The sequence below is a fragment of the Mus pahari genome, chromosome 3 (genome assembly GCF_900095145.1).
Source record: "Mus pahari chromosome 3, PAHARI_EIJ_v1.1, whole genome shotgun sequence".
Taxonomy (NCBI): Eukaryota; Metazoa; Chordata; class Mammalia; order Rodentia; family Muridae; genus Mus; species Mus pahari.
Window position 1 is genome coordinate 19,197,683 of NC_034592.1, and position 14,699 is coordinate 19,212,381.

At 50.2% G+C, this 14,699-nt stretch overlaps 1 protein-coding gene across 1 annotated transcript in view; it reads left to right on the forward strand.

Moving 5' to 3' along the window:
• Lamc3 (laminin subunit gamma 3) overlaps window positions 1-14,699 on the forward strand; it is a 60,528-nt gene that overhangs the window by 39,828 nt on the left and 6,001 nt on the right. The window contains exons 21-27 of the mRNA XM_021193068.2: window positions 1,779-1,910; window positions 3,656-3,803; window positions 4,905-5,048; window positions 8,722-8,824; window positions 10,696-10,895; window positions 12,279-12,425; window positions 13,733-13,832. Coding sequence (XP_021048727.1) covers window positions 1,779-1,910; window positions 3,656-3,803; window positions 4,905-5,048; window positions 8,722-8,824; window positions 10,696-10,895; window positions 12,279-12,425; window positions 13,733-13,832 — 974 coding nt within the window. The remainder of the gene's footprint in view (window positions 1-1,778; window positions 1,911-3,655; window positions 3,804-4,904; window positions 5,049-8,721; window positions 8,825-10,695; window positions 10,896-12,278; window positions 12,426-13,732; window positions 13,833-14,699) is intronic.

Below are 14,699 nucleotides of genomic sequence, written 5' to 3' on the forward strand. Positions count from 1 at the left end.
AGTACACTGTAGCTGTCTTCAGACACTCCAGAAGAGGGCGTCAGATCTTGTTACGGATGGTTATGAGCCACCATGTGTTTGCTGGGATTTGAACTCTGGACCTTCGGGAGAGCAGCCAGGTGCTCTTACCCACTGAGCCATCTCACCAGCCCGGGGAAGATGATTCTTTTTTCTTTTTTTCTTTTTTTCAAGATTTATTTATTTATGTATAGGAGTACACTGTAGCTGTCTTCAGACACACTAGAAGAGGGCATCGGATCCCATTACAGATGGTTGTGAGTCACCATGTGGTTGCTGGGAATTGAACTCAGGACTTCTGGAAGAGCCGTCAGTGCTCTTAACTGCTGAGCCATCTCAGCACACTCACACAGGTGCACGTAAAGGCCAGACAACAGCTTGGGGTGACATTTCTTAGGTGACATGTACCATTTTTTGGACACAGGTCCTCTCGCTGGCATGGGGCTAACCAATGAGGCTAACCTGGCTGGCCAGCTACTCTAGGGATCTGACTCTCTTCCTTCCCTGGCTGGGATTACACATGCATGCCACTGCACCCAGCTTTTTATGTGGGTGCTGGGGATCAAACTCAGGACCTACTACTTGCAAAGTGAGCACTTTGCCAACTGTGCTGTCTCTCTGGGGCAGCATCTGGATGTTTTTTTCTGCTTCCTTAAAAAAAAAAAAAACCCTTATGATTCTGAAAGCATAGAATTCATAGCAAATTTCATCTTTTATATTTTACATGTATGTATTGCATCACATAAATTCTCCTCTTTTTTGGTGTGTGTGCTTTTTGTTTGTTTGTTTGTTTGTTTGTTTTTGTTTTTGTTTTTTTTTAAGACAGGGTTTCTCTGTGTAGCCCTGGCTGTCCTGGAATTCACTTTGTAGACTAGGCTGGCCTCGAACTCAGATACCCGCCTGCCTCTGTCTCCCGAGTGCTGGGATTAAAGGCCTGCACCACCACGCCCAGCTTGAACTCAGAAATTCACCTGCCTCTGCCTCCCAAGTGCTGGAATTAGGGATCTATGCTACTATGCCCAACATATTTTCCTCTTAGAATAAAAGAAAAAAAAAGATATATTTGGGAGCTGGAGTGATGTCTCAGCAGTTAAGAGCATGTATTGCTCTTCCAGGGGACCTGAGTTCAGTCTCCAGCACCCACATTAGGTGGCTCATCCTCCTATGCTCCAACTCCAGGGAACCTGACTCCCACTTCTCCACCTCTGAGGGCGCCTGCACTCACAGGCACACACAGACACACATGTACACACATAGCAAAGATAAATAACTCTACCTATGGCAGCTAGACAGTGTAGGATCCCAGGAGGGAGCTGGAGTCTCAGGCAGGTATGAGCAGACCCATGTGGGTGCTGAGAACTGAATTCTGGGTCTGTGCAAAAACAGAGGTGCTTTCCATCCCTCTAGCTCAGTTTTCCTCTTCAGCACTGGGGATCAAACTCACTTTAGAGATGCGGAGACAGATCCAGAGAAGTCAGCTGATTCCCTCATGGAGGATACATGATAAGAGCCGGGATTGAGTCACAAGCTGGCTTGCCCACTCCCCGCTGTGTTGCCTGTATGAGAGGCCATGTGATGGAAAGCTTTTGCCCATCCTCCTACAGGAGGATGTAACCGATGTGTGACAGGAGTCAAAACCCAGAGTGTCCCTGCTGTTGCTGCAGCGGCAGGTGGCCGGAGACCCTTGAAGCAGGCAGGGGTATGGTCTGGGCACCACCACTTGTGTGTGCTCACAGTGACAGTCATGCCAATTCATATAGCCACAGGGACACAGCCACCAAGATAGAAGCTACCGCGGAAAAGGCCCTGCTCGCCTCCAACGCCAGCTATGAGCTCCTGAAGCTGTTGAAAGGCAGAGTGGCCTCGGAAGCCCAGCAGGAACTGGAGGACAGGTGAGGTCTCCGTGGTGTGCAGAGAAGCTTGGGCCAAGCTTCCAGGACCCTGTAAGAACCAGCTAGAGAGCCGGGTGTGGTGGCACACGCCTTTAATCCCAGCACTCGGAAGGCAGAGGCAGGCAGATTTCTGAGTTTGAGGCCAGCCTGGTCTACAGCTTGGTCCTTCCTATCATTCAGGTCTCTGCTGTCAGTGGCATATAATACACAGTATTAATTACCTTCCTAGTTCCTGTAACAAAGTACCTGATCTGAAACAACTAAGAGAGGAAGGGTTTCTTCTGCTTCCAGTCCAGGGAGGTCTTCCATCATACTGAGAGACACATTGTTGCTGGGCTTAGAATCGCAGTGTGTGCCCCAACAAGCCAGGGTCAGCTATCCATCCTTGGATGAGAAGGCCAAATTATCAGTGAAAAACATAAGAAGGAGATTTATCAACATGGCCACACTGGAAGGAAGGACAAAGATGCGCAGTGGGGAACTCCTTGCTATCCCTGTTGGTTGTCTTGAGGCAGCTGGGAGATTAATGTTTAAGCAGTCCTGGACAAGGTGTGGCCTGCCCGTCAGACACTCCTCGTGACTCTGGTCACTGTCCTTTTCTTGTGATCTTCTGGGGGAAAAGGCTCTGCCTCTGGCTGGATCAGAGGATAGCTTTCTCCTGAGGGAAGTCTTCTCCTGAGGGAAGTTTGTTGGTTTGTTTTTGCTACTTGTTATTTGAGGCCTGGTTTCTGTGTGTGTAGCCCTGGATGTCCTGGAACTCACTCTGTACACTAGGCTGGCCTTGAACTCAGAAATCCACCTGCCTCTGCCTCCCAAGTGCTGGGGATTAAAGGCGTGTGCTACCACTGCCCAGCTACTGAGGTAATTCTACTTCCTGGAATCCAAGGTTTCTGTAACATGATGACATATCTTCATCGCTGTTGGGCCAGTTATACATGGCTTCATGCAGGGAAGGCACGGGGCAGGAGCAGAAGGTGGGTTGGTCATGTTGTACCCACAATCCAGAAGTCCTCCTCATAAAACCCCAACGCCCTCTCCCCAGTCATCCACTTCCTCCAGCAAGTCTCCACCTCCTCAAAGCTAATCCCTCCATGACACTACATGGGGACCACCAAGTGTTCAGATATATGCTCCTGAGGGGGCCATTTCATATCCAAAACAGCAGCATATGCCAAAGGTCGGCAGCAAGAGCATGGTCAACCAAGATCACAGCCTACGCCACTGGTCTTCTATCCCCCTCTCACGGGTAGCTTTCTCTGCAGCTCGCCAAGAGGATCTAAGGGTCTGCAGAATGTGTGATTCTCAGGTGCACACTAGCCTGGGCAGAGAGGCATGGGAATAACGGGTCTGTTCATGGGAAAGCTTTGGAGGCTGGAGAGATGGCTCGGCTGTTAGGAACACTTATTGCTCTTGGAGAGAACCCAAGATCAGTTTCCAGCCACACTGGGTGGCTGACGACTGCCTCTGACTCTAGCTCCAGGGCATCTGATGCTTCTTGCCTCCCTGGACACCTATACTCACAGACACACACACACACACACACACACACACACACACACACACACACACGTGGCCAGAAAGCTACAGAGTCACAGCCACTTTCCCAGACCAGCTGCTGGGTCCTGACCTGTACGGGGAGAGTCTGGCCTTTGCAGATCAACAGCTCCAGCCAACAGCTTTGAGAGAGATGGAGGGGGCTGTCCTGCACCCTGTTCCGTGCCTCATCCCGACCTCTTTCCTCTCAGGTACCAGGAGGTGCAGGCAGCTCAGACCGCCCTGGGCACAGCTGTGGCAGAGGTGCTACCCAAAGCCGAAAAGGCACTGACCACGGTGCAGCAAGTCATTGATGACGCAGCCCCACATCTAGGCTCGCTGGTCACCCCTGAAGCAACGGTCAGTTTAATGTCCCTGGATTTCCTCATCGGGTGGCAGTGAAGGTTCTAAATAAGGGAGAAGCCAGAGGGCCAGATGGAGACGGGAAGGGATTCTTAACTGGGAAGTGGCCTCTTAAAACAGGAGGGGTTCAGCCAGTCTTCCATCCCAAGGCTCTAACTATGACATAAACAAAGACATCAGAGGGATGGGGTTGATGTGTGCCCCAGTTCCCACTCCAGCAGTGACCTTGACCAAGGATTCCCCTCCCTGAGTTCTAGCCACTAGTGACCCTCTATCCCGTGGACTCACACTCCTCTGGCTTAATATTAGAGGTGGGAACTGGAGGGGATCTAGCCAGCCCAGCATTCGACACTCCACATCCTGCCTAGCTTGTCTGTTGGGGAATCCTGAGATTTCCAGCCTCAGAAACCTGGCTTTAGTACAGCACTAAGCCAGCTCTCGGTGCAGCTCCTGGGGAGAGTGTGTGTACCGCATGCACAAGGCCCTGGGCTCCACCGGCAACACCAAGGAAATAAAAGCCAGAAAGAAAGCTATCCAAGTGCAGTTGAGACAGAAGCTGCCTGCGGCTACCGACTGTCTCCTGGCTTCCCTTGCTTTCTTTACATGCAATAACCTGGATGACCCAGATAGCACTAAGAGCTCGGGATCATACACAGCTACACAGTTCTGCCTTTCTAACATCTGGAACAATGTATTCTGAAGCACATAGGTTAAGGTTCAGATGGAGGAAAGACTATGGACCTGGGAAGGGGCTCTCTCACCTTGCAAGGAACAAAGGCAGTCATACCCACAGGTCAGGCCAGGTAGCAGGAGTCGCCCAGGGCTGCCTAGCCGGCAATTGGTGGCACTGGGGTCTGAGCCTCCACTGGCAAATTCTCCCACCTCGATTTCTCTGAAAGCCTGCTGTATCCTGCCATTGCCTTGCCCCTGAGTGTCTGAGGTGCTGGGGACAACAGGAGGCACGCTGGGATCAGGATCAAAAGTTTCAGTGCTGGGCTAGTAGCCACAGGCTGACCCTCAGCACAGCCAGGCACTTTTATCCGAGCAAAGGGCCTGGTCCTCAGCTCTACCTGAGCCTACCTTCTCCTGATTCCTCAGAACTCCCAAGCTAGGGGCCTGGGCTGGAGAGTGAAGGCCCTGGAGCAGAAGCTGGAGCAGAAGGAGCACGAGGCAGGCCAGGCTGTGGGAGCCCTGCAGATGGAGGCTGGGAGAGCCTTGGGGAAGATGGAGCCCTTTATGCAGGTCAGCTTTGAATCTGGGACCTGGAAGAGGGAGGGGCTGCCTCCACGGGGAACTGGGATGGGGTGGGGTGGGGTGCAAACATGAAAAATAGCACCTCTAAGAGTCAGGTGCCTCCCTCAAAATGCCTGAGAGCTTTAAAGCAGCCAAGCCGAGGAAGGGGAGTCTGGGTGCTGAGTAGAGAGTAAAGTGATGAGGGAAGAGGATGACAGATGACACAGTGGGCAGGTGGATGACAGAGACCATATATATCCACGAACTCTCTCTCAGAGTCAGTCACAGGCTGGATGGCTCTGTGTCTCTTCTTTCTGTCTGTCCTTACATATGCCATGTTCAGAGGCACCCACTCTAAGTAACCCTTGGGACTCAGTGTTAAGTTCCACAGCCTGGAACTGTGTTTGGCCCAGAGAGATGACGGTCGATGGGGATGGAGGATTCTAGAATGGGCGGTTGAACTCAGAGCATCCTACGAACGTATAGAAGACCCATTTAAAGTTACTGTGCCAGAGTGTTTTTCTAGGGGAATAATTTCAGGCTATGGGACAGTCCTATGAACAGCACCCAAAGATCTCAGACCCTTCCCACAGGGCCATTTCATGTTGTCTTAGTCAGCCACAGGGTATGTGCTAAACTCAGGAGAGCAACGTGACACCACCCAGGGACCCAGCCTACTGACGAGACTCAGAACCCCTGCGATGGTAGTCATGGCTTCCCCACAGGCCCCTCGGCTTCCCTGCAAACCCAGGATGCAAGTTCTCTTGAGGAGAAAGGAAGTATTTGAGGACTGGATCCGGGGCCTGACTCCTACCCAGGCGAGCTTTGCTGTGTTGAGGACCCTACACAGAGCCCTCTGACCTGACCCATACCAATGCCCTCCCCCCACCCCCACCCCGAAAAAGCTCTCACAGATGGGCAGATAGAAATAAAATCTTTTTAAAAAAAGGAAGTTCAAGGTTATCCCTAGATTCCTCATCCCACCCCACCTCAAAACAGACCTGGACGATTTCAGCACCCCAGCGTCAAACCCAGTCTGAGAAATCCAGGAAGACAGGCAGCTGCTGCAGACTCTCAGGGAGCTGAGTCCAGTGAGGGGCAGACCCTCCTCTGCAGATGCTCCAGTTACCTACAGTCTTCACAGACCCTCCCCCTCCCCCCAGTCCTTACAGTTCTCACAGCCCCTCCCCCAGTCCCTACACTCCTCAGAGCCCCTCCCCCCTACAGTTCTCACAGCTCCTTTCCCTCCCCCAGTCCCTCCAGTCTTCACAGCCCCTCCCCCTCCCTCCCCCCTACAGTCCTCACAGCCCCTCCCCCCTACAGTTCTCACAGCCCCACCCCCCTACAGTTCTCACAGCCTCTCCTCCTCCCTCCCAACCTCCAGAGCCTGAAACTAAGGTTTCCCTGCCTCTTCAAACCCACATTGCTTATTTGTAGCAAATCCCACAAGAAACTCCTTTTTTTCCCTGCCTCAAACATTTTATTGATTATTGCTAAGTGTCCACTTTGGAACTTCCCACAGCAGCAGGTTAAATAAATATTTATGTGTGCCAAGAAGGAACAATGGAACCTAAGGCTTGGTTTAAGTGTCCTACCACCTAGACCTATGTTCCCCCTCCCTTGATAAAGCTTTATAATTGAGCTGTTTGGAAATAAAAATTGACTCCCACCTCAAGGGACAATTTACCCTGTTTTAGTGGCCTTTGGCCCTTCTACCATGCTGCACTACCCCTGTCTATGTTCTGGAACATTCCTCCTGAAAGTAACCCAGGAACGCATACCTTTAGGCGGTGCCTCTGCTCCCCGTCTGAGGCCCCGCGCGCCCCTCCGTGCGCGCCCCTCCGCTGTCCCCGACTTTGCATGAGCCCTAGCCTAACTGGGGAGGTCAGAGGACAACAGTCAGAGTTTACTGTCTGTTCCTGCCAGGTGGGTCCTGAGGCTCAAACTCAGATTCCTCAGCCTTGGCAGCAAGCACCTTGGCTCAATAGACATCTCACGGACCACAGTCGTGTGCTCTTGCACCCAAACCCCCAAAGGAACCCTTTGATTTCTGTATTATACATTCATTTAGATTTAGTGTCTGGGCATGGGTAGGGTCATCCATCTGCTACAACCTGAGGACAGCTTGTGGGGGTTCCCTCTGGCTACTGTGTGAAGCCTTGAGATTCTTTACCCACTGAGCCACCTAGCCAGCCCAAATTCTTTTCTTAAAAAAAAAAAAACAAAAAACTTTTTATTAGCATATATTAATTACATGTAATAATTAGGTTTCATCATGACAGCATCAAACATGTGACATGATTATTTCTATCATGTTACCTGTTACGCATCCTACTATGGGGCAGTGTCACAAGGTCCCACTCCTCCCTAGGGAGGAGCTAATGATTGATAGAATGTCGTAGTCTTTGGTAGTGTAGATAGGCATGCTGAGGCATCCCTTTCCTCCACACCCCACCACACCCCATAGAACATATTCTTATATCTATTTATCTTTTTATAAACACGTCAGATATTGCTATGGTACAGGGTACCGGTTACCGGTTCTTGCCAGCCTCTTGCTCCTTGTTTATTTTCCCAACAAGTTAGCTACATTCTCCTCTTGTGTCTTTTGTGTAAGCTAGACTGTCAGTGCGGTGCTTACAGATCCGACTTCTGTCTTAGTCACTATTCTCTTGCTGTGAAGAGAAGTCAAGATCAAAGCAACTTACAAAAGAAAGCGGTTAATTGGGGCTTGCTTTGAGTTTCGAGGGGTTCAGTCATTACCATCACAGCGGGGAGCATGGTAGCAGGCAGGCAGGAAGGCAGAGAAGGTGCTGAAGCAGTAGCTGAGAGCTATATCCTGACCCATAATTAAGAGACAGAGAGAGAACAAGACTGAGCTTATCATGGGCTTTTGAAGCCTCAAAGCCCAACCCCAGTGACCTCCTCCAACAAAGCCACACACACACCCAATCCACTGCGGACCAAACAATCAAATATATAAGCCTGGGGTGTGTGTGTGGGGGGGGGGTATTCTCATTCCGACCATCACATATGTAGGTACCTTAGCAGTGCCTACACTGCTAAAGACAATGTCTCCTTCTCCATCATCATTACGTCAGTATAAATCCATAGGGAGGAGCGGGACCTTGTGATGCCCTGCCCCACAACAGGACACTGATGTTGAGGGCCTTAATGGCATGCAGAGCTTGTACAGGTCGGCCCAGCTGCTATGATGCTCAAGAATTCAAAGTTCGAGCCATGCCCTGCAGTCAGCTTCCTGTGACTCTTACATTCTTTGTCCTCTTTCTTGCACAATCAAACCTGAGTTCTTCCCTATCTAGTCACATCTGGCCGCCATGGGGCAGGTGCTGTGAGAAGCTGCTTAATAGCCGGGGCTGATATAGCAGTGTCAGGGGCTGAATTGTGTGGTTGTCTCCTCTTCCTCCTCCTCCTCCTCCTCCTCCTCCTCCTTCTCCTCCTCCTGCTCCCTTGGCTGAGTTTTCTGGTCATCCTCCAGGCTTCTGAAGACAGGGGTCTTCTTGGGATTGATTTGGGGCTTCAGTCACATAATCAGATCAGGGCTCCTAGAATCAGGGTAATCTCCAGCCAGTCATTCTGAGGTTTGGGGCCCAGCTTGTCCGTCTGGGGTTCCTTGATCTCTCTCCGGGTAGCAACCCTGTCTTTCTTTTTCTCCTTCCAGCTACGCAATAAGACCACAGCTGCCCTCACATGGGCCTCCTCAGCTGTGCAAGCTGCCAAGGTGACCGTCATAGGAGCAGAGACCCTGCTAGCTGACCTAGAGGGTACGTGTGTCCTGCTGAGCCCTGAATGCTGACAGTCAGTCAACTTGTCTTAGCCAGGGATGCCTAAGCCACAGGGAACAGAGTTATGTGGACTTAAACCAGGTAGATCAGTCCTTCTGCCTCTCAGGATTCCCACCATGTCTGTCTCTCCGACTCATGTGACACGCACTGGGTGCTGGCCCTGCGGCCACCACAGCTAGCTCCCAGCATGATCGGTCCAAGCAGAGTCCCCCAGGATCATATGAGAAGAGACTGTTGTCACTGGCAGCGGGCGTGGCTCAGTGGTAGAGAGCTGTCTAATGTTTGTGAGGTCCCAAGTCCTATCTTCAGCGCAGGTAAAAAGCAAAACCTGGGGCTAAGCATGAGGCTCAGTTGACATGGTGCCTACTGAATGTGTGTGATGCCCCGTGTTGGATCCTCAGCCCCAAATAAACCAGGCATGTGGCCCATGCCTGCAACCTCAGCTCTCGGGAGGGTCAGAAAGTCAAGTTCATCCTGGTCTATACAGGGAGTTTGAGACTAGCCTGAGCTTCATGAGATTGTCAAAAAAAGAAAAAAAAAATGCTGGATGGTGGGTCTCACCTGTACTCCTTGGATAAGTTAAGCTAGCAAGAGGACCTCAAGCTTGGGGCCAGCCTGGGCTATCATCGTAAGTTCTAAGGCAGCTTGAGCTATTGAATGAAACCCTGTACCCAAAGGCCCAAAAAAAAAAAAAAACAAAACTGGAAACTCTGTTGTAGAGTTTCTCTTTAGAGCTGCATAGGCTTTCATGCCTGCTCAAACGGCTGCAGCTTTAAGTTGAGCTGGGCAGTGGTGGCACACGCCTTTAATCCCAGTACTCAGGAGGCAGAGGCAGGCAGATTTCTGAGTTCGAGACCAGCCTGGTCTACAGAGTGAGTTCCAGGACAGTCAGGGCTACACAGAGAAACCCTGTCTTGGAAGAAGCAAAATCAACCAACCAAACAAATGGAGTTATGTGTGTGTGTGTGTGGAGGGGGGGGTGGCAATGGGAGGCAGACGAGAGTGAACCTCTCAAGGACCGATGTGTGACTGGCTCCTCTCGCATACCATCTTTGCTCCAGAGAGAAGCCTTTGTGGCTCTCTGTTCACTCCACCCAGCACTGCCCTCCTCCTGCCTGCTGCACACTGGAAATGGAGCTTTAGCCCAGTGGTGCCGGGACAGGAAGTGTCTTCTTGGCTTCTAGTTTTCTTGGGGTGTAAGGCCGTGGTCACTCACTCAGTGGGGTCTCCTATGTGAAGGACATGGTTGTGTGTGAGCTTCTATAACCAAGAGTCACATTTAGGGAAATGTAGATCTGTGCTATGGAATGTCGTGGCAGTTTTAGGGGACATGAGCACTGTGGAGGGTATAAGCTGTCATTGTATGTCTTGTGGCTCGCCGCCCTCAGCTTCCTTTTCTTCCACATGGAGATGGCCATACCTCCCCAGGGGTCAACTTCTCTTTGTTGAAAACAAGACTTTGTATGTGCTGGGTAGAAATTTGTCCCTCTGACTCTGATCTATAACCCAAAAGATTAACTTCCAGTCTCAACCCTAAACTCTTCCCACCCTCTCCCATCACAGTCTAGAGACATTTAGACTGTGACTACCATATGATGTGACTTTAACAGAGAGACCACAATGCAAACACACAATAGCATATGGGCCTTGGCGTTCGATGAAGACAGTGTCTCACTCCTTATGTTATTCCCCAGTGTCACCTTGAGAAGGGACCACATAGATCTCCTCTGTCTCCAACCTCCACTCCCATTGTCCGAAGTCCGGGGCTGGTCAAGCTTCTGCAGTTGATACCCGGTAGGCTGTCACGTGTGAGTCTGTTCCTCCCGCCACAGCCTTGGCCAATTTTGCAGGAATGAAGCTGAGGTTCCCTCTCCCCAAGGAGCAGGCAGCGCTGAAGAGGAAAGCAGGCAGCATCAAGACCAGGCTCCTGGAGGACACAAAGAGGAAGACCAAGCAGGCAGAGAGGATGCTGGGAAATGCTGCCTCTCTCTCCTCCAGCGCCAAGAAGAAAAGCAAAGAAGCAGAACTGATGTCGAAGGACAATGCCAAGGTCAGGTTCAAGACGGCAGCAGCTTTCTCGGGGTTGGTGCCAAAGATCCTATGTTGCCGAAGTGCTGTGGGTCCTGGCTCCTAGATCAGTAGTTCATGTGCGTGACCTCACTAATTCTTCAAGGAAAAGGAGTCACTGGTGGCCCTGTGAGAAGAAGACTCTAGGCTGAGCCAAATTCAAGGCTGAAGTCGTATGACCAGAACTCATACCTGGGCCTATTGGGATGGTTTCTAAACATCTGGTTTTTCTTTGTTTTATTTATTCCATCTCCTTTTTCTTTTATCTATTTATTTATATTTATTTTAACTTATTTGTACAAATGTTTCCCGAGTGTTTATGTGTATGCACTATAGATGTGCCTGCTGTGGGCAGAAATCAGGAGCAGGTGTTAGACCCCCTGGCTGTGAACTGCGGGTGCTAGCGGGTGACCCAGGTCCACTGCAAGAGGAGCAGCTGCTCTCCACTGCTGAGCCATCTCTTCAGCCCCCACTCGTTAAATTTCTGACAGTCTCACATTTCCTAGACTGGCCTTGAACTCACTATGTGGCTGAGAATGACCTTTAACTTTTGATTTTTCTGCCTCCACCCCACCCCACCCCAGTTTATTTCCTGCTAAAGACTGAACTCAGGGCCTCATGCAGTCAAGGCAAACACACATCTAAATGAGCCACATTCACTCTCTTTAACTGGGGCCAAATTCTAATTTTTCTCTCTCTGTGTGTGTGTCTGTGTGTCTGTGTGTCTGTGTGTGTGTGTGTGTGTCTGCGTGTGTGTCTGTGTGTCTGTGTCCATGTGTCCTCAGATACATGTACACACACCCAAGTGAACTCTCTTCATGAGTGCTTAAATTCCCAAAGGGCTGACTTGAAACTGTGAGTTCTGGGGGCAGTTTCTTGTCCCACAACTCCTCATTCCTCTTGTTTCCTCATCTATAAAATAAGTAGAATTTCTCCACTGAGGAGGAATAAGGAGTTTGTAGCAATTTGTACTGGGAACACATCCCATCTCCAGGGCATGCCTGTTGACTGTGGGAATGAATGAATGAATGAGTGAGTGAGATCTAGATTATGAAGTACACTGCTTGGCACCGTGTCACAAAAGATGTTGTCCGAGCCAGACCTGGTGGTACGAGCCTGTATCCTGGCTACTGTGAGGGCTGATTCAGGAGTGTCACACATCCGGGGCTGGCCTAGGTAACTTAGAGATCGCCTATCTCAAAACAAAATATAAGAACAGGTCCTGGCATGTGGATCCGCTGCAAAGTACTTACCTAGCATGTCTGAGAGTCTGGCTCCCACCTTCAATACTGAAAAAGAGAAACAGAAAACAAAGTCCCTCTTTCCCAAGGGGCTCATTCTTCCCTCCCCCGCGGCTGTCTTGCAGCTCTCCAGAGCTTTGCTGAGGGAAGGCAAGCAGGGCTACCGTCATGCCAGCCGACTTGCCAGCCAGACCCAGGCCACGCTCCGTCAGGCCTCTCGCCTGGTGCTGACCTCGGAAGCACGCAAACAGGAGCTAGAGGAAGCTAAACAGGTGGGTGTGCGCAGCCCATTCCCCCTGTGCCCAGTGTCTCAGTTAGGATTGTCATTACTGTGACGAAACACCATGACCAAAGCAACTTGGGAAGAAAAGAATTTGTTCCACTTATATTTCCAGACATCAATCCATCACCAAGGGAAGTCAGGACAGGAACTCAAGCAGGGCAAGAACATGGAGCAGGAGCTGATGCAGAGGCCATAGAGGGGGGCTGCTTACTGGCTTGCTTCCCCATGGCTTGCTCAGCCTGCTTTCTTATAGCACCATTTTGGAGTGACACCAGCAAGCATGCCTGGGCTCACCCACACCAATCACTAATTAAGAAAATTCCCTAGGGGCTGGAGAGATGGCTCAGTATTTAAGAACATTTTCTGCTCTTCCAGAGGTCCTGAGTTCAATTTCCAAAAACCACATGGTGGCTCACAACCATCTGTAACCATCCGACACCCTCTTCTGGCACACATCTATACATGCAAATACAGCAGAGAGAGAAAGAAAGAGAGAGGGAGGGAGGGAGGAAGAAAGCAAAACAGAAAGAAAGAAAGAAAGAAAGAAAGAAAGAAAGAAAGAAAGAAAGAAAGAAAGAGAAAGAAAGAGAGAGGGGGGGGAAGGAAGGAAGGAAGGAGAAAAGACAGACAGACAGACAGACAGAAAGAAAGAAAGAAAGAAAGAAAGAAAGAAAGAAAGAAAGAAAGAAAGAAAGAAAGAAAGGAAGGAAGGGAGGGAGAGAGGGAGGAAAAAGAGAGAAAAGGAAGGAAGGAAGGAAGAAGAAAAGACAGAAAGAAAGAGAGAGGGAGGGAGGGAGGAAAAAGAGGAAGGAAGGAAGGAAGGAAGGAAGGAAGGAAGAAAAGAAAGAAAGAAAGAAAAAGAAAGAAAGAAAGAAAGAAAGAAAGAAAGAAAGAAAAAAAGAGAAAAACAGAAAGAAAGGAAGGAAGGAAGCTGGGCGGTAGTGGTTCACGCCTTTAATCCCAGCACTCGGGAGGCAGAGGCAGGCAGATTTCTGAGTTCGAGGCCAGCCTGGTCTACAAAGTGAGCTCCAGGACAGCCAGGGCTACACAGAGAAACCCTGTCTCGAAAAAACCAAAAAAAAAGAAAAAGAAAAGAAAAAAGGAAGGAAGGAGAGGAAGAAAGAAATTAAAGAAAGGAAATGCCCTACAGGCTTGCCTACAGCTCAGTCTTACAGAGGCATTTTCTCAGTTAAGATTCCTGCCTCTCAGATGACTTTAGCGTGTGTCAAGTTGACATAAAGCTAGCCAGCACACCCAGCCACCCAGGAAGCCACTAAGATGTTCTTTCCTGTCAAGGTGACCTCTGGGCTGAGCACTGTGGAGCGCCAGATCAGAGAGTCTCGGATCTCCTTGGAGAAAGACACCAAGATCCTGTCAGAGCTGCTTGCGAAGCTGGGTAAGGAGACCCCAAGGCGAGACCCTGAGGGGAAGTTGCAGGGCACGTTGTTTCTCCTTGTCCTAAAATTCATGACTTCCACGTCTAGCCTGTCACCTATCCCAGGCTTTGCAGCCATCCAGGCCCTGTCTAGGGCAGGGTGGGTATCTGGGGTTGAACTCACTGTGTCTCCAGGGCCACAAGGGGAGATGTCTAGAGAGTCTGGCATGGGTTGAGGGAGACAGAAAACTCCCTATGTTCCAGGTCACCCATGGGAGCCTGATAGGCAAATCATCAGTTAGGGAGTAGACAGGATGACAGAAAAGCAAGGGGCAGGTTGGTGATTGGACCTGATTTGGGATTTGACAGACGGTCATTCGAGGCTGGCTCTGTGTCTTCCTGAGTGGTGGGACTTTGGGCATGCCACGCTGATATGTTTTCCCCTCCTGTGAAGCAAGAGTGAGAGTTTTGACTTAGCAGGTTCATATCTAAGGAGAAGTCTGTAAACACGGGGAGGAAAGAAAATTCCAGGTGAAGCCTTGCCCTTGAGAGGCTGAGGCAGAAGGATAGCTTCAAGTTCTAGGCGAGCCTTGGATACATAGTGAGACCAGGCCTCAACAAAGAAAGACTGTGCTGGAGAGGTGGCTCAGCTATTAAAGTCCATCTGCTTCCTGTTCTTCTAGAGGGCCCAGGTCTAGTCCCAGCACCCACGTATGCAGCTCTCAACAGCGTGAAACTCCAGCTCCAGGGGATGGAATACCCTCTTCTGGCCTCTGAGAGCATCCATATATATTTACATAGACATACATATACATATATAAAAATAAACAATCTTAAAAAAAGAAAGAAAGGCCAGGCGTGGTGGCTCACGCCTTTAATCCCAGCACT